The sequence below is a fragment of the Mirounga angustirostris genome, unplaced genomic scaffold, assembly GCF_029215605.1.
Source record: "Mirounga angustirostris isolate CCGP_5_RB_7025 unplaced genomic scaffold, mMirAng1.0.hap1 SCAF_11, whole genome shotgun sequence".
In the NCBI taxonomy this organism is placed as follows: Eukaryota; Metazoa; Chordata; class Mammalia; order Carnivora; family Phocidae; genus Mirounga; species Mirounga angustirostris.
The window spans coordinates 84,892,925-84,916,152 of record NW_026991719.1 but is presented as its reverse complement, the minus strand read 5'-3'; the positions used below and the strand labels follow the sequence as shown (position 1 = coordinate 84,916,152).

Below are 23,228 nucleotides of genomic sequence, written 5' to 3'. Positions count from 1 at the left end.
TCTTTGTTCATGGATGTATGATTGATCTGTACAGATAGATGATCTATGCAGAAAATCTGAAAGAGCTGACAAAACCTGAAACTAGTAAACAATTATAACATGGTTCCAGGATATAAGGTTAATACACAAAAATCAATTGCTCTCATATATGCCAGCAATGAAAAAGGTTTTAATTTGAAATTAAAAACATGATACTACTTACATTAGAAACCCCCAAAACGTCATACTTAGGTATATATCAAACAAAGTACCTACAAGATTTACATGAGGATAACTACAAAACTGAGAAGAACAAATTTGGAGGACTGATGCTACCTGACTTTAAGACCTACTTTAAAGCTACAGTAATTAAAACACAACACATAGGGGTGCCTGGGTGGCTCAGTCGGTTAAGCTCAGGTCATGATCCCAGGGTCCTGGGATGGAGCCCCATGTCCAGCTCCCTGCTCATCGGAGAGCCTGCTTCTCCCTCTCCCTCTGCCTGCCACTCTGCCTACTTGTGCTCTCTACCTCTCTGTCAAATAAATAAATAAGATCTTTAAAAAAAAAAGACACAATACACAAACACATCAATGGAACAGAATATCAAGCCTGGAAATAGACCTACATAAATATAGTCAACTAATCTTTGACAAAGAAGCAAAGGCAACACAATGGAACAAAGAATGTCTTTTCAACAAATGGTACTGGAGTGCCTGGGTGGTTCACCGATTAAGCATCTGACTCCTGGTTTCAATTCAGGTCATGATCTCAGGGTCGTGAGATTGAGTCCTGTGTAGGGCTCTGTGCTCAGCGGGGAGTCTTCTTGAGATTCCCTTCCTTTCCCTCTCCCTCTCCTTCTGCCTCTCTCTCTCTCTCTCCAGCAAATAAATAAACCTTTTAAAAAATAAAATAAAATAATAAAAAATAAATATAAACAAATGACATTGGAACAACTGGACATCCAAATTAAAAAAAAAAAAAAATGAATCTAGCTGCAGATCTTTACACCCATCATGAAAACTAATTCAAAATGGATCTCAGAACTAAATGTAAAATGCAAAACTATAAAATTTTTAGAAAACAACATAGGAAAAAAACCTTAATGACCTTGGATATGGCAAAGATTTTTTTAATCAACATCAAGGACATGATCTATGAAACAAATAACTGAAAGCTAATAAAATTAAAAGCTTCTGCTCTACAAAAGACAATGTCAAGAGAATTAGAAAACAAACCACAGACTGGGAGAAAATATTAGAAGACACATCTAATCAAGGACTGTTATCCAAAATATACAAAGAATTTTTAAAATTCAATAAGAAAACAAAAAATTAAATAGGTCAAAGACCTTCATCAAAGAAGGTAAGATATACAGATGGCAAATAAACATTTGAAAAGATATATATCATGTCACCAGGGAAATGCAAATGAAAACAAACATGAGCCACAACCGTACACCTATTAGAATGGCCAAAATCCAGAACACTGACAACAGCAAATGTTAGTGATGGTGTGGAGCAACAGAAACTCTCATTCATTGCTGATGGGAATGCAAAATGGTACAGCCACTTGGAATATAGTTTAGCAGTTGTTTTGTTTTGTTTTGTTTTTACAAAACTAAACATACCCTTACCATATGATCTAGCATTTGTGTTCTTTGGTATCTACCCAAAGGAGTGGAAAAATAATGTCCACACAAAAGCCTGCACATAGATGTTTACAGAAGTTTTGTTCATGATTGCCAAAATTTGGAAGCAACCAAGATATCCTTTAGTAGATGAATGTGTAAATAAACTGTGGTATATCCACACAATGGAATATTATTAAGTGCTAAAAGGAAATGAGCTCTCAAGCCATGAAAAGATATGGAGGAACATTAAATGCATATTACTAAGTAAAAGAAGCCAATCTTAAAAAGCTACATACTGTAGGATTCCAACTATATAACATTTGGAAAAGGCAAAACTATGGAGACACTAAAAAGATCAGTGGTTCCCAAGGGTTGGGAGGAGGGATGAATAGGTGGAACACAGAGGACTTTAAGGGCAGTGAAATACTCTGTATGATACTATAATGATGGATACATGCCATTATACATTTATCCAAATCCATAGAATGTAGAAGAGTGAACCACAATGAAAACTATGGACTTTAGGTGATAATGATGTGTCAATGTAGGTTAATCAATTGTAGCAAATGTTGCCTCTGGCATTGGATGCAGATAATAGGGTATGCATGTGTGGGGGCAAGAGGTATATGGGGAATTTCTGTACCTTCCTCTCAATTTTGCTGTGAATCTGAAACATCTCTAAAAAATAAAAGCCTTTAAAAAAGAGCAGGACGGCCAAAGCTCTGATCAATTTCTTAGTATTATCATTTTTATGAAGAGCTGCAACATTTCAGATACATTCAAATGACATTCATTGAACATCTGCTATGTGCCATGTTGATTATATATATGGTAAAACAGATATAAACTTAACATAATCATAAAAATATCTGTGCTATTTAATAATGCTGCAATAAAAATAGAAACAAAACAAATGAACAAAGGGGAAAAAAGAGACAAACCAAAAAACAGACTCTTAACTATAGAGAACAAACAAATGGTCACCAGAGGGAAGGTGAGTGGGAGGATAGGTGAAATAGGTGAAAGAGATTAAGAGTACACTTATCTTGATGAGCACTGAGTAATAAGTAGAACTGTTGAATCAGTATATTGTACACCTGAAAATAATGTAACATTGCATGTTAACTATCTTAGAATTAAAATTTACAAAAAAAGGAACTTGCCCCAATGGGGAGACCTCAAAAACAAACAACAAAAATATCTGTGCTATGGTAAGTTGGGGAAACACAGATCTTTTGAAAAATTCACTTTTATCCTTTTTAGTCTACAAAAAAATAATCTTATCTAGAGTTGTGAAGAGTTAGGGTTTTTTATTTTTTCAGTTTTTTTAAACAAAAAGTGTCATCATTCAAAGATGATATCTCTAGTCTATAAGAATGTCAATATACTAGGTTTGAGTTTATGTACATTTTTTTCTATTAGGCAGAAACTTGATTAATAAACAAGGATTTATTGGAGGTATAAACAGAGAATACTTTTTTAACCATTCTCTCCTGCTGACATGAACACTCAGGCTTCGGCATGACACTGATTATCTCCAACCCAGGATTATTCAAACATAATTTCTGTATGGTTCATGATGCATTCAGAAAAAAGGTCAACCCACAGACTTGAACTGAACTGGATCTGAGTAGCTCACTGCTTGAGAATGTGGCCTCTGAAGGAAGAGAGTTTTCGGTTCAAATCCCAGCTCTCTCGTATCTTAATTATGAATCTCTGGACAGGTCACTGAGCTTTATTTTTGCATATGTAAAATGAAAATTAAAGAAAAGTTATCCATAAAAGATTATTATATTACACAAGTGTTAAGAACTGTGAGGATATGTGATTTTACCATACTTGCAAGCTAACAAGTTAGGCTGACAGTTTCATGGGTATTGGTAGAAGACAAGAGACTACTGGGTCAGAAACAGATAGTTAATTATTCACAGCGATGAAAGTAGCCAAAGTATCCGCATTTGTGATGCTTCCCTAACAATCCCTATAGGACAATACACAGAGGGACTGATGACACCTGTATAAGCAGTGGATTGTGTTAAAGTAGAAGAATCCCAAGTTTAGAATACACAAATCTTTTATAATGGGTCATAAGCATGCCTCCCCTTTGCTCCAAAGGGAGCCACTATCTTTATTTTCCGAGGCTGTAAGCAAACCTGCCCTTTGCTCTGGTGAAAGACACTATTTTCTAGCTTTTGTGACTGTTCTCTATATATAAATCCTTAAAAAGGTAATCTGGGGAAAGAGATAGTGAGTGCCTCTGCTCATAAAACATGCAGAAGTGCAAGAGACCCATGGAGAATTGTCCTCCAACAATGGGATAGTTCATTTAAGATGCTTAGCACAGTACCTAGCTCATGGTAAGTGCTCAACAAAAATTAACCCTTTATAACATCATCACCACTATTAATACATTATCTACTGACTCCCAAGCCAAACTATAATTTAAATCAAGATGTTTTGTTTTTTGTTGTTATTTTAAAAGAGAGCAGCCAATGAACCAGGTTACAGTAGAAATTATATATATATTCTAAAAACTACTTGCTTAAGATAAAATTTTATCATCAAATTATCATGTACCCTGAATTCAAAACAAAGTATAATTTATTTGGGGGTTGAGCATTTAAGTCAGGTACCTAATCAAGAAAAAATTATATATATATGATAATGCATTCATAGATAATTGAGAATTACTGATCTTTCCAGCAGTAAGTTCAAGTAACCATTCTCAAGGAAAGTAATAGCAATCTGCCACCTATGGGTACAAGTAGCTAGTTCAAAATCTGTCTGCCAATAACTGACTGAGATGTAGTAAAGGTAAGGAAATAATCAAAGTAAATTCAAAACATTCCCTGCTATCACCATCATCCCCAACATGGTATGAGTGACCCCTGCTTTATTGTTTGGTTGAAGACAACTTTAAGAGAATCAATCTGCTTTAATCATACCACAGCCAAAATGCTCTTCAGAAATCTATGGAGAATCGTTGTTTCTGTTAAAAACAAAAACAAAACTCTTCCTCTAGAAAGTCTTCCTCAACCAATCTCACTGACTCTAATAACTATTTCTTACTTCTTCACTGCTTATTTATATCACACTGATATTTTTATATCTGGTAATATGTTGTTTTGTAATTATTCCTATAGTATTCACAAAGGTTTTGCTTTATTGCCTGAGTTACATTTCAAACTCTTCAAAAGCACAGTTTTCTTTATATATAGTTATCTTCCTCCCTATACAGTAGATGCCAGAGTATTATTCTTGTCTTTGTGTTGAAATTTTATGTTAATTGTCTTAGCAACTACGCTGTCATACCCTATGACACCAAGATCTAGTTTCTGACTCCTGCCTACTCACTATAGCTGTCACTATCAAAGATCTTGAAAGACTTGTCAACATTCAAAATTTCTGCATGCTGCTCTAACATCACTCTATGACCCACTGTCATTTGGCTTCTGCCCCATCATTCTATTGAATTTCTATCACTAATCTAACTAAGGATATCTTATTAGCCAAATCTAATGGCTTCTTTTTCACCCTTGTCCTATCTGACCTCTGTATATTATTTGACACTTGAAAAATTTCCTTCAACTTCCTGAATCTCTTCTTACTTCTAAGATATCTCTCTTATGATTGCCTACTTCTCTAATCATTCCTTATTACTATATTACTATCTTTTCTTCCTCAACCTATTTCCAAAAAAGTTTCCCATCTTCCCCCAGGCCTCATGATTCCTTCTTCTGTTTTGTTTATGTTCTTCTCTCCCTCCAACATTCATCTCCAGCACTAAGTGTTCTAGCACTAAGTTTCAACCACAAACTAAGTGCTAAAGACATCCAGGCCTATAAGATTTTTCTCCATTTCTGTCCTCTCCTAAGATCTAGCCAAGTATATCCATATGATTGTCATGAAGGCACTTATCAGTCCCAAACTGAATTTATTTCTTCCCTATAGTCTGTTCTTCCTCCTATAATATTTATTATGATTAGAGGCATCACTAATCACACCACCTAGTTTCTCAAGTCAGATGCCTCAAAATCATCCTCTCCACTTCCACATACTTATTCCCTATATGCAACTGTTTAACAAGTTGTGTTAATTCTGTTTCAAAATTCTTTCCTTATCTGATATCTCACCTACGTCCTGCCACAGTTCAAGCTGTTATCATGTTTTGCCTGCACGATTAAAGTAGCATCTTAACAGGTTTCCCTATCTTCATTTTCTCTTCTCCAAAAGAGATGACTTACTAGTGGGAGAATAGAAGATGGCAACAGAGTCAACTGGGATATTTACAAAACAAACTCCACAACTAAAAAGAGAGAAGAAGCCACATCAAAGAAGATAGGAAGTACAGAGACATGTTTTAGGGGAGAAGTGGATTGCAGATGCTGTGGGGGAGAGGGAGCTGTGGTCATAGAGAAGGGCAAGAGAGAGTAGAACATACAAGGAGAATATTTCCCTAAAGTCATTGCCTGGAAAAACAAGAAAGGCTGATTTTCATGAGTTCTTGCAACCAGTGAGGCTTAAAGCCTGGAGTTTTCAAGGTCAGTGGGCTTGGCTGGGATAGAGCCGAGAGGGCACTGCATTGCTCTTGGAGAGAAGGAAGGCAAATAACTTGGAGGTGGGCAGTGTGGAAACAGCAATCTGAAAAATGCCTGGGACACACAGCAGGGAGATATTTGCTCTTCTTGGAACACATCCTTGAGAGGCAGCATTCACGGAGATCCCCCTCTGGGGACAAAGGAGCTGGTTGGTGCCATTTCCCTCCCCAGACCCTCAGCATAAACACAGAGCCACCTGTAGGAAACAGCACAGCACCAACGCCAGCTGCCTAACTTGCTTACACCAAGCCCCAACACCTTACACTCTGGTGGATCTGTTCTTCTCAGTCAAGCTTGCCTCAGTCCCAGTGCAGCAGGCCTCTTCCCCAGAAGACCAGCAGAAACCCCAGCCCACACCACATCTCCTTACCAGAGATTTCTGCAGGGCTTCAGTTCTAGTGGAAGAAGTGTCAGGTCTCATTTAACAAGCAGACCAGAGCACACCTAGTTTAAATTCACCACATTCTGGCCAAGGACCAAACACTGCCAACTGCAGGCAAGAAGAGCCTCTGTAGATGAATGGTCTGAAGGAAAGAGCAGCCAGAACACAGCAGCAGAGCACATGCAGTACACATGGGAAACACACCCTGATGTGCCAGACCCTGGGCATTTCATGAGCTCTTCTTTATAAAGCCATTACTCTCAGGAGCAGGAAACATAACCGGCTTTTCTAACACAGAGAAGGCAGAGTCTTGGACAAAAATGCCATGACAGAGGAGTTCATCCCAAATGAAAGAACAAGATAAGGCCATAGCAGAGATCTAAGTGAAACAGATATAAGTAACAAGCCTAATGGAGAATTTAAAGCAACAATTATAAGGATATTTGCTGGACTTGAGAAAAGAGTGGAAGACATCAGGGAGACTATTACCACAGAGATAAAACAGTTAAAGAAATCAGTGATAAGTTAAGAATTCAATAACTGAGATTGGAAATAGGCTTGATGCAATGAACAGTAGAATGGATGAAGCAGAGGAACAAATCAGTGATATAGAAGACAAAATAATGGTAAATAAGAAAGCTGAACAAAAGAGAAAAAGAAGAATTATGGAACACGAGAACAGACTTAGGGAACTCAGTGACTCCATAAAACATAATAGCATTCATATTATAGGAGTCCCAGAAAAAGAAGAGAGAGAAAATGGGGCAGAAAATTTATTTGAGGAAATAATAGCTGAAAACTTCCCTAGCCTGGGGAAGGAAACAGACATCCACATTCAGGAGCACAGAGAACTCCCATCAAAATCAACAAAAGCAGGCCAACATCAAGACATATTGGGATTAAATTTATGAAATATAGTGATCAAGAAAAATTCTTAAAAGCAGCAAGACAAAATAAATCCTTAATTTTCAAGGGAACAACCATAAAGCTAGCTGGAGATTTCTCAACAGAAACATGGCAAACAAGAAAAAAGTGACATGATATATTCAAATTGCTGAATGAGAAAAATCTGTAGCCAAGAGTACTCTATCCAGCAAGGCTATCATTCAGAATAGAAGAAGAGATAAAGAGTTTCCCAGACAAACAAAAACTAAAGGGGTTTGTGAACACTAAACCACCCCTGCAAGAAATATTAAAGGGGATTTTTTGAGTGGAAAGGTAAGACCAAAAGTGACAAAGACAAGAAAGGAACAGAGAAAATCTCCAGAAACAACAACAAAACAAGTAATAAAATGGCACTAAATACATATCTATCAATAATTACTCTGAATATAAATGGATTAAAAGCTACAATCAAAAGACATAGGGTGTCATAACGGAAAAAAAAAAAAAAAGATCCATCTATATGCTGCCTAAACAAGACTCATTTTAGACCTTAAGATACTTGAATATTGTAAGTGAGGAGATGGAGAAACATTTATCATACAAATGGACATCAAAAGAAAGCCAGGGGGGAAGGCGCCTGGGTGGCTCAGTTGGCTAAGCGACTGCCTTCGGCTCAGGTCGTGATCCTGGAGTCCCAGGATCGAGTCCCGCATCAGGCTTCCTGCTCAGCAGGGAGTCTGCTTCTCCCTCTGGCCCTCCGCCCTCTCACTCAAATAAATAAATAAAATCTTTAAAAAAAAAAACAAAAGAAAGCCAGAGGGGAAAACTTATATTGGACAAACTAGACTTTAAAATAAACACTTAACAAGAGATGAAAAAGGGCAGTATATCATAATAAAGGGGACAATCCAACAAGAAGATCTAACAATTGTAAATATTTATGCACCCAACATGGGAGGACCCAAATATATAAACAACTAATAACAAACATAAAAGGAACTAATTGCTAATATTACAATAATAGTAAGAGTCTTTAACACCCCACTTACATCACTGGACAGATCATCTAAACAGAAAACCAACAAGGAAACAACGGCTTTGAGTGACATTCTGGACCAGATGAACTTAACAGATATATTCAGAATATTCCATCCTAAAAGAAGAGTTTACACATTCTTTTCAAGTGCACATGGGACTTTCTCCAGAATAGGTCACATATTAGGTCACAAATCAGGCCTCAACAAACACAAAAAGACTGAGATCATACCACGCTTATCTTCTGACCACAACACTATGAAATTTGAAGTCAACTACAAGAAAAAATTTGGAAAGACCAAAAATAAATGGAGGCTAAACAACATGCTACTAAACAGTGAATGGGTCAGGGGCACCTGGGTGGCTCAGTTGGTTAAGTGTCTGACTCTTGGTATCAGCTGAGGTCATGATCTCGTAGTTGTCGGCTTGGGTCCCACATTGGGCTCTGTGCTCAGTGCAGAGTCTGCTTCCGATTCTCTCTCCCTCTCCCTCTCACTCATACACACACTCTCTCAAATAAATAAATAAAATCTTTAAAAAAAAAAAACAATTAATGGGTCAACCAGGAAATCGAAGAAGAAATAAAAAAAAAAAAAGATACATGGAAAGAAATGAAATGAAAACACAATGGTCCAAAAAATTTGGGATGCAGCAAAAGCATTCCTAAGAGGGAAGTTTATAGCAACACAGACCTACTTCAAGAAGAAGGAAAAATCTCAAATATACACCCTAACATTAAACTTAAAGAGCTAGAAAAAGAATAACAAATGAAGCCTAAAGCCAGCAGAAGGAAGGAAATAATAATGATTATAATATATAATAGTTATAATAAAATATTTTATAGTTTTTTTAAGATTTTATTTATTTGAGAGAGCGAGAATGAGAGAGAGAGAGCACATGAGAGGGGGGAGGGTCAGAGGGAGAAGCAGACTCCCCGCTGAGCAGGGAGCCCGATGCGGGACTCGATCCTGGGACTCCAGGATCATGACCTGAGCTAAAGGCAGTCGCCCAACCAACTGAGCCACCCAGGTGCCCCTAAAATAATATATTTTAAAAATATATATGCTAAGTGAAATAAGTCAAGCAGAGAAAGACAATTATATGGTTTCACTCATATGTGGAACATAACAAATAGCATGGAGGACCACAGGGGAAGGGAGGGAAAACTGAATGGGAAGAAATCAGAGAGGGAGACAAACCATGAGAGACCCTGGACTCCAGGAACCAAACTGAGGGTTACAGAAGGGAGGGGGGTGGGGTGATGGTCTAACCAGGTGATGGGCATTAAGAAGGATATGTGTGGTGATGAGCACTGGGTGTTATATGCAACTAATGAATCGTTGAACACTACATCAAAAACTAATGATATACTTATATGTTGGCTAATTGAGCATAATATAAATAATAATAATAACAAATTAAAATATAAAATTAAAATAAAAAAGATTGTAATAAAATAGAAATAAATGATATAAAAACTAAAAAAATAATAAAACAGATCAATGAAACCAGGAGCTGGTCCTGTGGAAAAAAAATCAATAAAACTAATAAACCTGTAGCCAGACTTATAAAAAAGAAGACCCAAACAAATAAAATCACAAATGAGAAGGGAGAAATAATAACTGACACCACAGAAACACAATTATAAGAGAATATTATGAAAAACTATATGCCAACAAATTGAACAACCTGGAAGAAATGGATAAATTCCTAGAAACATATAAACTACCAAAACTGAAACAGCGAGAAATAGAAAACTTGAACCGACTGATAAACAGCAAAGAAATTGAATTAGTCATAAAAAATCTCCCAACAAATGAAAGTCCAGGGCCAGGTGGTTTCACAGGAGAATTCTACCAAACATTTCAAGAAGAGTTAATACCTATACTTCTCAAACTATTCCAAAAAATAGAAAAGGAAGAAAAACATACAAATTAATTCTATGAGGCCAGCCTTACCCCGATACCTAAACCAGATAGACTCCACTAAAAAAGAGAACTACAGGCCAATATCTCTGATGAACATGGATGTAAAAATTCTTAATAAAATACTAGCAAACCAAATCCAAACTACATTAAAAGAAGCATTCACCAAGATCAAGTGGGATTTATTCCTGGGCTGCAAGGGTGGATCAATATTTGCAAATCAATCTGATACACCACATTAATAAAAGAAAGGATAAGAACCACATGATCCTCTCAATAGATGCAGAAAAAGCATTTGACAAACTACAACCTCCATTCATGATAAAAACTCTCAACAAAGTAGGTTTAGAGGAAACAAACCTCAACAAAATAAAGGCCATACATGAAAAAGCCACAGCTAATATCCTCAATGGGAAAAAAAAAAATCTGAGAGCTTTTCCACTAAGGTCAGGCACAGGACAGGAATCTCCACTCTCACCACTGTTATTTAACATAGTACTGCAAGTCCTAGTCATAGTGGTCAGACAACAAAAAGAAATAAAACGCACCCAAATCAGCAAGGAAGTCAAACTTTCACCATTTGCAGATGGCATGATACTCTATATGAAAACCTGAAAGACTCCAACAAAAAAATTGTTAGAACTGACGCAATTCAGTAAAGTTACAGAATATAAAATCAACGTACAGAAATTGGTTGCACCTCTACAGACCAATAATGAAGCAGCAGAAAGAGAAATCAAGGAATCAATCCTATTTACAATTGCACCAAAAACCACAAGATACCTAGGAATAAATTTAACCAAAGAGGTGAAAGACTGGTACTCTAAAAACTATAAAATGCCGATGAAAGAAATTGGAGATGACATAATAAAATGGATAGACATTCCATGCTCATGGATTGGAGAACGAATATTGTTAAAATGTCTATACTACCCAAAGCAATCTACAATCATTGTCAAAATACCATCAGCATTTTTCACAGAGCTAGAACAATCCTAAAATTTGTATGGAACCACAGAAGACCCTAAATAGCCAAAGCGACCTTGAAAAAGAAAAGCAAAGCTGGAGGATTGCAATCCCAGGCTTCGAGTTATGTTACAAAGCCGTATTGATGAAAACAGTATGGAACTGGCACAAAATAGACACATAGATCAATAGAACAGAATAGAAAACCCAGAAATGAACCCACAACTATATGGTCAATTAATCTTCAACAAAGCAGTAAAGAACATTCAATTGGAAAAAGAGAGTCTCTTCCACAAATGGTGTTGGGAAAACTGGACAGAAACATGCAAAAGAATGAAACTGGACCACTTTCTTACACCAGATGTAAAAATAAATTCAAAAAGGATTAAAGACTAAATGTGAAACAGGAAACCATTAAAATCCTAGAGTAGAACACAGGCAATAACCACTTTGACACTGGCCATACCAATTTCTTTCTACATATGTCTCCTGAGGCAAGGGAAACAAAAGCAAAAATTGAACTATTGAGGCTGCATCGAAATAAAAAGATTCTGCACAGCAAAGGAAACAGTCAACAAAACAAAAGGCAACCCACAGAATGGGAGAAGATATTTGCAAATAACATACCTGAGAAAAGGTTAGTATCCAAAATCTATAAAGAACTTATCAAACTCAACACCCAAAAAATGAGTAATCCAATTTAAAAAATGAGCAGTAGACATCACTGATCATCAGGGAAATGCAAATCAAAACTACAATGAGATACCATATCACACTTGTCAGAATGGCTGAAATCAACAACACAAGAAACAACAGGATGTGGAGAAAAAGGAACTCTCTAGCACTACTGGTGGGAATGCAAATTGGTGCAGCCAGCCTGGAAAACAGTATGGAGGTTCCTCTTCTATTTAAATTTAAAATAGAACTACCTAAATAGAACTACTTATATTTAAAAATAGAACTACCCTATGATCTAGCAATTGTACTACTAGTTATTTACCCAAAGAATTCAAAAATACTAATTCAAAGGGATACAAGCACCCTGATGTTTATAGCAGCATTATCTACAATAGCCAAATTATGGAAATAACCCAAATGTTCACAGACTGATGAATGGATAAATAATGTGATACACACACACACACACAAAATCAAATATTACTCAGCCATAAAAAAGAATGAAATCTTGCCATTTGCAACATCATGGATAGAGCTAGAAAGTATTATGCTAAGCGAAGTAAGTCAGTCAGAGAAAGACAAATACCATATAATTTCACTCATATGTGGAATTTAAGAAACAAAACAAACAATCATGGGGTGGGGAAGAGAGAGAGACAAACCAAGAAATAGACTCTTAACTATAGAGAACAAACTGATGGTTACCAGAGGGGAGGCAGGTTGGGGGACAGGTGAAATAGATGATGGAGATTAAGGACTGCAGTTGTGATGAGCACTGGGTGATGTAAATGGAAGTGATGAATCACTATATTGTACACCTGAAACTAATATTACACTGTATGTTCACTAACTGGAATTTAAGTAAAAACTTAAAAAAAAAAATGACTTAATCTTCTTAAAGTATTTATAAGCAGACATGGAAGAATGGTAGCATACAGATAAAAGTGATCACAAGCTGAAGTCCATGTTTACAGTGTTATGGAAGGAATAAAAAAGGATAAAAAAATGTTCTGAGGCCAGAAGCAGAGGTGGCCAAGGAGTATGCAGGTCAGCTGCTATAAAACCATCAGTGAGAGTGGAGAGTGGTAAGAGAACTGTCCTCAGCACCCTGTTCTTGCTCTATATCTTCCCCCTCAATTATTTCAACCACTACTTAGAACCCAACTTCCATTTTTCAATACTATATCTCCAGCCCTGATGTCTTTCCTAAGTACTAGACTCATATATCTAACTGCCTGTGGGGTATCTCTATTAGGATGCCCCACAGCTATCTCAGTATCAATATGTGTACAGGTGAACTCCCTCCCAAACAGCTTCTCTTTCATTCTCTATCTAAGTCTACAGCATCACTATCTATTTAGTTCCCTGTATCAGAAATCTGGGAATTACCCTAATTTTCTCATCCCTGTCCCTAACAGTCCTATGAATTCTATCAACCAAAGAGCTCTCTACACTCTTCTCTCCATTCTGATGTCCACTGCCTTAGTTTACATATTGAATTACTGTGACATCCCCCTAATGGATCTCCCTGACTCCAGTATCTCTGCTCTTTCCTTGCCATTCCAATTTCTACATTATCTCCTGAATGATCTTTCTACAGAAGTCACTGCTGAACAAGCCAAAACATGAACCCTTTCCATTTAAGACTAATAATTTAAAATACACAAACTGAAATGGAAAAAAAAAAAAGATAACATTTTAAAAAAAGAGATATTTGAAGAGGGATACTGAAAGTAGATTAGTTTGTTCATTATTCTCTATATTATTGATCATGCATTCCTGTGGAATTCTTGCTCTCTACAGTTTTCTGCTCTTCATTACTTTGTCTGTAAATTCTTGTTGCTGTGGTTTCTCTGGACTCAATAATATCCATCTCTTCAACCTATGTAATCTCTTGTGTTCCACATTCCTTTGTCATTCCATGGAAACTATCAGTAGGCACTAAGCTGAGAGAACGGTAGAGCTCAAATTGTTTCCCATTTCTCAGAGACCATTGTCGTTCACTCTCTGATGTCCAACGTCCTCTGAACTGTTGGTTAAATATTTTCTTTTATTTATTTTTTCCCCACTTGGGAGGATAAATTGAGCCTCTTTTCTGTATGTGCCAGAAACAGAAATCATCCAAATGTCAAACTTTTGAAGTTACTCTTTGAGGACCTTTACTTAATAAAGTTTATTAGTCTCAAAAAAATAAATAAATAAATAAATAAAAAGAGAGCTAAAATAGTGGGATTTAAAACTCTGGGATTTAACCACCTTCTTAAGTAATATTTTGATGCCTGGTACATTATTTTTTCTATCTGACACAAGACTCTTAGAGAAGAAATGTCATCTATTTCAATGTCGTTCATAGAACAAAACATAATTCCCATATAATAAATAGTGAATTTCTGATTTTTTTCAAATAGAAAAATAAATTAAAACCCAAAATGAGTGTATCTCTGCATGGCCAGTACCTTCAGTGCATAAATGATGGCACAGAAAAGAGAATGAAGAGAGTTAAATTAGAAAGGTAGACTAAAGTGAGATTCTAATATTAGGCCAAGGAGTATGTCACAGGAAGCAATCAAATATTTTTAAGCTTGAAAGTAGCATAATACTAGGAAAGATTAGGAGTTAGAAAGAGATTAAAGTTAGGGAGATTATTTAGGAGGCAATGCGGGCATTCTGTAAATGGGAATGGATGTCAATAGAAGTTTCTCAGGTAGTAGCAACAAGACTTGGGGACCGATTTGCTATGTTATTAAAGGCAAGTGGTTTTGACAATTTTGAGGTTTCCATACTGAACAGAGGAATATAGGAGGAGAATCATCTCTAGGTGGAAAGGGTGAACATTTGGATTTTGGATATCTTTGGGATATGCAGGAAATATGAGTCTAGACCCGGAGTTGGCAAACTATAGGCCAAATCCTCCCAGCTGCTTATTTTTATACATAAAGTTTTACTGGAATATAGCCATGCTTATTTCTTATTTTTTATGACTGCTTTTAGGCTACAAGTAGTTGGGACAGAGATCTTTTGCCTACAAAGCCTCAAATGATTACTACCTGGCCCTTTACATAAAAAATTTTCTGACCTTTGTATTCCAGTTCAGGAGCGTCTGGAATAGGAGATACAGAATCTTCCTGGCGGCGGCGGCAGCGGGGGGGGGGGGGGGGGGGGGGGGGGGGAAGGGGAGGGGGGAGGAAGGGGGGAGCTTTTTCTGTTCTAGAACATTCCACCTCGGGGAGGGGCGGGGCCCCTGATGTGGAACAAACCATTATGGTGGGGGTGGAGAGTGGGGGATGAAACTTTTTGTTCTTGATTATATTCTCAGTTCTGCCTTTTCTGACCACTCCTGTTGTTTCCTGCCTTCAGAGACTTTCAACAATGTAGTGGGTTCTCTTATGTCCCAGAGTTTGGGAGGAACCTTCCTCACACATTCCCTCCCACCCCCACTGTCTCTGGAAGTTGGAACAGTCCCAGGGTAAAAGCCTCGAGGGTTGGCGTTGAGACTTCCTTTCCTCAGAGCCCCTAGAGGGAGAGAGGTGCACTTTCTCTTTTGGTACGGTAGGCAAGAAAGGTAGGTCCGCTTCTTCTCTAATGCCACCTAGAGAAGAGAGGCCCCGTGAGACGTGTACTATGGCGGGGCAAGCCAGTCGGTGAGGGGGTCTTTATGAGGGTCTGAGTGGGGTGAGGAGGGGCGGGGCAGGGCGGGGCAGGCCGATTGGATGGGAAGAGACTGAGTGGGGAGGGGCTAAAGGGGAGAGGAAAGAGCAACTGGTTGATTCATCCCACAGGGACAGCCAGACCCCTAAGGTGCTCAGTCGTCATGTCCTTGAAACCTGACGACCCCAGTGCTGGGTTCCAGCACAACAATGTGGTGGCCTTCATCAATGAGAAGATGGCCGGGCACACGAAAGGCCCCGAGTTCTACCTCGAGAATATATCCCTGTCCTGGGAGGAGGTAGAGAACAAGCTCAGGGCCATCCTGGAGGACAGTGCGGTGCCCAGCGAGGCCAAAGACGCCTGTGCCTGGAGCAGCCTCGCCCTGGGCGTGCGCTTTGCCCGCAGGCAGAGCCAGTTACACGGGCGCAGGGTGCACTGGCTGCAGAACTTCACCAAACTGCATAAGTCTGCTGCACAGACCTTGGCCTCAGACCTAAAGGAGCTCACAGCACAGCAGGAGATGGAGCGCAAGGAGTCAGTCTTTCGGCTGTGGCAGACACAAGCAAACCTGGCAGAGATGGGAAAGGAAAGGGATCTCCTGAGGTGGAAGGTCTTCCGGGCTGTAAGATTACCTCGATTGGTCCCTGCCCCATCTCCCGGCCCCATTTCCCTGCCCCACACCCTCACTGCCCCCAGAATAGGTCTTAATTCTGCCCACTTCTCTCCAGGAACTGGAGTCTCCGCGGAAGCAGGAGCAGGTCCAGGTTGCAGAGGAGCCAGGCCTGGCCACTGCCAGTGGGGTTGAAACAGAAGGAGCACGTGAGGAGGAGGAGGAGGCAGGGGCTGCTGCTACTTCTGCTACAGCTGCTGGTGCCACAGGAAGAGGAAGAAGAAGTCAAAAGGATGCAGAAGGGGCAGAGGCCACCAAGAAGCTGGGTAGAGGCCCTGTCCACCTTCATGGAGCTGAGGAGCAGAAAAATTACACCTCTGGTGGGCAGAGGGAGGGAGATCTCAGGTCAGTGGAAACAACCGTGTTTTATTTCTCTGGAACCATGAAGCCCGGGTCCAGAGTCACATCATCACCCCTCCCTGTCCAGCTCCCTGCCTCATTCACACATTCCTACTCATGCCCCTCATCCCCCTTCCCACCTGCGCCTGCACCATCCCCACCAGCAGCAACATTCACAGCAGGAGCTCCATCTCAGACATCTCCCCACCGGCAGCCCTCTGATGTTAGCTCGTGGTCTGATGGGGGGTCCCAGGGAACAAACCCTCAAGAATCCCAAAGAGACAGGAGAGACTCTGAACCCCATCAGCAGAGAAGGCCTCCCATATTTCACAGGCCTGGGGATGGGGACTGCCCTTGGTGTAAAGCTGTGAATTGTTCACAGAGGGAAATTTGCTTCCGTTGTGGAAGGGGAATCTGGCTTCAAAGCCCTAAGTGAATTCAGAAATGTGAAATAGAACAGAAAATCCCAAAGAAAAATCAATTTTCAGAGGGAGGGGGAGAGGTAGGGAAGGGATTGGGAAGAGTGGGGGGAAAGGGAGGGTGGGCAAATAGGGCAAGAGGTGGAAAAGTAGGCTGGGAGGTGGGGTACGGGGTGGTGGCTGGGGAGGGTGTAGATTGGGTAGTTGGGGGGTAAAACATAGAGACAGAGACTTATTTTGATGACCCCTTCTGTGTTCCAGAGCATTAGCATTCCACACCCCAGAAGCACCATAGCTTCTTAGTATGTATCTCCCTCTCCAATCCTAGTATCTGGTGGACCTGAGCAGCCATGTATATGGTAACCCACCCCTCTCCCCACCTAGGCTGTATATGATTGGAGCAGGAGTGGACATCTGATCCATAACTGAGCCAAACAGTTTCTCATGCTAGAGAGTCTGAACAGAGAGGCAGATTCCATAGTCAGGGTGGTGTTGCGTAAGGAAACAATGGGTCATTTGGAGTTGGGGCCCTGGTCAGAGTCATGAATGCCGAGGCCACAATCAGGCCTGGTCCTGGCTGTCAGGGAGCAGAACTGTGTGCTTTATAGAAGCCAAGTGTCTTTTAGAGGATGTCAGAATGAGGCCCCAGGGAGCAGACAAGCATAGAGAAACAGCACAGGAGTTGATCCTGCAACCTCAGAGATGGAGAGACTGGTGGCATGACCACTTTTCCACTTCCTGCGATTGTGCTGCATGAAAATACACTCTACACAGATCCCCTTTTCTTTAAGCTAACTTGAGCGGGTTCCTGTTCTGGGCAACCAGATTATTTCCAAGTCAGAAATTGGCACCAGAAGAGCAGCTGCAAACCAAAAACTGTCAAAGAAAATGTCGGAACTGGCTGGGGAGGAGTATCAGAGAGTTATGGGTATAGTGAGGATTCCTGCATCCCAAGAGTGTCCAGGAATGAACTGGACGGGAAGCTTTTTCATGTTCTGATCAAGTTATATTGTGAGAAACGATCAAAACAGGCCTACAGTTAACCCTGGGCTTAAAACACAGCAGAGATTTGCCATCCCTAAGAAAATCCTTTAGGTCTACAAACAGGGGACACCAGCACCAGTTGCAGACAAGGACTGCTATGGCTGTCTAGCTCCACAACAGGAGAACGCTCCCCAGGCCCCAGTGGCAGAACTGGAAACTCCTGCCACTGCCTAAGAGGTGAGTCAGCAACTGATAGTGCCCAGAGTGTTTACTGGTTTAGACCACAGACCAGTGTGGTGCCATCCTGAGGGATTCTCTTTCCCAACCCACCACCAGAATAATAGTGGGAAGGGAATCTGGCTACAAATCCCTCAGTGAATTCAGAAATGTGGAATAGAACATATCCCAAAGGGAAATCAATTTCTAGGGGGAGGGGGTAAATTGGGAAAGGGGGAGGGGAGAGGATGGTCTGTGTCTCCTTTCTTATGACTGTGAGTGGTGTTGAGGGAAGCTAAATGTATGGTTTAGCCCACAGATGGAAAGATGGTGAGGTTTCACACCTGGACCAGACTGACAACTGGAGGAGACTTGGACATTACCTGGGGACTGTGGACCTAGAAACTGAAGCTGTCATGGGCTTGGGACATCTCTGCAGCATCTGGACGTGACTTTGAGGTGTTTCATTTGGGAACAGATACAGATAATTATTTTCAAGATTTGGGGCCAGATCCCTAGGTGGTTATTAAAGGGCCTATACTTGTCAGAAATATCCTTGGACTTGCTTAAATTCCTCTAGGGCAGGGTTTTACCTCAGTACTCTTGATACTTGGGGCTGGATATTTAAGTGTTTCAGGGGACCATCCTGTGCATTTAGGATGTTTGGCAGAATCCCTAGCCTCTACACACTAGATGGCAGTAGCACCTACTCTTCCACTGTGACAACTGAAAATGTTTCCAGATACTATAACGTGTCCACTGGAGGGCAAAATCACCCCTGGTTGGGAACCACGGAAGCAATAAGGTCCTTAGGAGTAGTCAGAACAGGGGGAAGAGAATTATAAGGAGAGCATGCTCAGCAGTGCCCAGGGCTCTAGGGGAGACCCTAAGGAGGAGAAAAAGTGATTTTTGAGCAGATATGGGTAGGGGAGGGGCAGAAACCAAACTGCAAGGACCAGGGGCTAAGTGGGAAGCAAAGAAGTGCAGTCGGTGAGGGAGGCTCTTCAAGGACTCCTGGCTGTGAAGGGTAGGAGTGGGGCAGGATAGATGGCTGAGAGATAACAAGGTTTTTTGAATATGGGAGAACATGAACCATGGAGGAGACAGCTGAAAAAAGCTTGAAAGCACAGGAAATATGTGAAAAAATGGAATAGACCTTATATACTGTTTTGGAGCCATGTCCATTGTACTGTTCAATGAAAAAAAATATGTTTGTATGAAACAAAACCCCCAAATTCTCTAAGTGTACATATGTATATGTATATTATAGATTTACGTGTGCCTTATGTTATAGATTGGTGTTTGAAAAAGCATAGAAAAGTCTGGAAAAACTTTTTCTTTTCAAAAAAATGGAGTAGTGTGGGTCAGTAGGATAGAGGGCTTCTATTTTATATACTTCTGTGTTGCGAAAATAAAATAAATGTTCACAGATAGACAAAAAAAATAAAAGGATGTGAATTTGCTGACTTGAATGGGTTTGGAAAGGCCACCTCTTCCTTTGGGACAGGAGAAGAGGAGAGCAGATACTGATCTATGTGGCAAAAAGATGGAAAATGAAGAGGGTTTCCCCATGTGTCCCTTAGACAAGGCACCCCACAATGAGGACAGAAGGTCTGAGTGGGGGTGAGGGCTACTGGGCAGTGGCATATTTAGGAACTTAGGGGGAGGTGAGGAGTGGGGTGGGGGAGGAAAGTATCATCAAGCTGCACAGAGGATCCAATTAGGATAGGACCCAACTGAAAGAAAACCAAAGGGGAGGGCAATGGGGGAGCCTAGCGGGGCCACTGGAAAGGACATCGAGTAGTTCTAAGAGGCGTACCAGACACAAATCTCTGGTGCTACAACTTGTTTTCATAATTTATTTTTTTCCAGAAAAGATTCAGTTTGTTTGGATTTAGGGTTTCTGTTTGGTAGGATTTAGGAAAAATACTGACATTTTCATGATTTCATGTGTTAACAGCCATCTTAATTTTTTCTCTATATGTCCAGAGGAAAGAATTTAATAAATTAAAATAAATTCCATTTTTATTACTAAATATCCTCAACAAACCCAACAGAGGTAATCTGACTTGGCCTTTGAGCCTTCGGGCTAGCATGCTTAGTGAGATGGGTAGCTAAAGAGTGAGACAGCTTTAAAAATGATGGTGCTGGAAGAAAGACCCAGCTCTAGTGGGCAAGGGAAGGGGATGAAAATTTCACAGGGGCCAATGTCTTGGTCAAAAACAGTGATTTTTACCTCTGTGAAAATGATGATGCTCTCTGGGCTTGCATTTGAGGTAATGGCAGGCAAAGTAGTGAAAGGGAATGACCAGGGAAGGTACCTCTGACCTCCCTCTTTCTACTCTTTCTAATGACCTATCCACACTCTGGGAAGTCAAACTTGGTTACACCTTTCTCTAAAATAATGGAAAATAGGAGGAGTAGGAGACCTGGATTTCCTCTGGTCTCAGGAATTCAGTGGGATAGGGATCAAACCATTCTGAACACCTACAAACTCAACAGGAGATCAAAGAAAAGAATAGCAACAACTGTCTGAACAGAAAAGCGACCACTTTCTGGAAGGTAGGACATGCAGAGACCTGAATTCGAGGCAATATTCAGGAGGATAGACTGCGGGGGAGGGGCCTCTGTCGGCTGATTTTGTCAAGTAATAGTGCCGCGGAGCACAAAATCGGAACTTTCAGAAGTCGGCTCTGCTGAGGGACGTCGCTCCAGTGGATAAGCGGGGGGTGGAACCCTCGTGGGACAGTGTGGTCTCAGGACCCTCGGGGTCACAGAAAGACCAGGGGTGCCTGAGGGCGGCAGAGCTCCCAGGTATCGGAGCGGGGAAGCTGGCTGCAGAGACGGAGCTGAGGAGTGGGCTTTCAGCTCGGGGTTGCAATAAACCATAATCCACGGCACAGTCGGGCCACTGCTCCTCCAGCAGGGACCCAACAAGCAGCAGATCCGGGAGACTCCCCTTCCTCCCCCCGGGAGGAGCGGCACGGAAGCACACCGCAGGGATCTGCTGGGTTTGGAGACTCCACACCGAGTCAGGTGCCAGAGATAGAAATGCTCGGTCACAGGCCGGGTGAACATGGAGTGTGGCCGGAGACCAGGGAGATGGGAGTGACTGACTGCTTTTCTCTGGGGGCGCACTGAGGAGCGGGCCCTGAGTTCTCGGCTCCTCCGGGGCGGAGATTGGGAGGCTGCCATTTTCACTCTCGTCCTCCAAAGCTATACGGAAAGCTTGCAAGGAACAAAAGCTACTGAGAGCAAGCCCGAACAGATTACTTAGCCCTGACGGGGCAAGGGTGGGGCAATTCTGCCTCCAGCAAAGACATTTGGGAACCACGGCAACAGGCCCTTCCCCCAGAAGATCAGCAAGAACCAATGGCCAAGACCAAGTTTACCGATCAATGAGAACGGCAGAACTCCAGTGCTAGGGGAATACTGCACATAGAATCCATGGCTTTTTTACCATGATTCTTTACTCTTTAAAAGTCAATTTTTTTTAACTGTCTTTTTTTCTTTTTTGAATTTTTCTTTTCCCCTTTTTCAACCAACATCTTATCAATCCCTTTTTTAAAAAATATTTTTATTTTTCATTTTTAGAGTCATATTCTATCCCTTCATAGCAGTTACCCTTATTTTTGGCATATTTTATATATATATATATATATATATATATGTTGTTCTCTCTTTAAAATTTTGAGATACTTTCTTCTAACAGATCAAAATATACCCTAAAACTCTACTGTATGGTTTTGTTCTACTCTCCTGCCTGATCACATTCCCTCCTTTTTTCTTTTTTTTTTAAATCCTCTTCTTTCTTTTTTCAAACAACTTCTTATCGATTCCTTTTATAATATTTTTTATAATTTTCATCTTTACAGTCATATTCCATCCCTTCATCATATCAACCCTTATTTTAGTACATATATGTTTTTCTTTCTTTAAAATTTTGGGAGGCACTTTCTTCTAACAGACCAAAATACACCCAAATCTAGTGCGTGGCACTGATCTATGCACTAAAAATCTATCATATTTGATCATATTCTGATATCCTGGGTTTTTCTGTTTTGTTCTGTTTCTGTTGGTTTTATCCTTTTCTTTTTCTTTTTTTCTTCTTTTTCTTTTTTCTTTCTTTCCCTTTCTTTTCCACCAGTTTCAGGTCTTTTCTGATTTGTTTAGAGTATATTTTCTGGGGACGTTGTTACACTGTTAGCATTTTATTCTCTCATTCATCTATTCTCTGGACAAAATGACAAGACGGAAAAAATCACCTCAACAAAAAGAACAAGAGGTAGTACCAACTGCCAGGGACCTACTCAATACGGACATTAGTAAGATGTCGGATCTAGAGTTCAGAATCATCACTTTAAAGATACTAGCTGGGCTTGAAAAAAGCATGGACTTTATTGGAGAAACCCTTTCTGGAGCAATAAAGAACTAAAATCTAACCAAGTCGAAATCAAAAAGGCTATTAATGAGGTGCAATCAAAAATGGGGGCGCTAACTGCTAGGATAAATGAGGCAGAAGAGAGAATCAGTGATAAAGAACACCAAATGATGGAAAATAAAGAAGCTGAGAAAAAGAGAGATAAACAACTACTGGATCACGAGGGCAGAATCTGAGAGATAAGCGATACCATAAGACGAAACAACATTAGAATAATTGGGATCCCAGAAGAAGAAGAAAGAGAGAGAGGGGCAGAAGATATATTGGAGCAAATTATAACAGAGAACTTCCCTAATTTGGGGAAGGAAACAGTCATCAAAATCCAGGAAGCACAGAGAACCCCTCTCAAAATCAATAAAAACAGGACAACACCCCGACATCTAATAGTAAAGCTTACGAGTCTCAGAGACAAAGAGAAAATCCTGAAAGC

At 40.3% G+C, this 23,228-nt stretch overlaps 2 protein-coding genes across 2 annotated transcripts in view; one reads left to right on the top strand and one right to left on the bottom strand.

Annotated features, from left to right (window-relative positions):
• The window catches only part of IL1RAPL2 (interleukin 1 receptor accessory protein like 2), a 639,368-nt gene that overhangs the window by 594,580 nt on the left and 21,560 nt on the right, over nt 1-23,228 (bottom strand). The window lies entirely within an intron of this gene.
• On the top strand, nt 15,893-17,174 carry TEX13A (testis expressed 13A). The gene is made up of 2 exons (XM_045871418.2): nt 15,893-16,351; nt 16,458-17,174. Exons 1-2 carry the CDS (start codon nt 15,893-15,895, stop codon nt 17,172-17,174), a joined length of 1,176 nt encoding a protein of 391 aa, XP_045727374.2.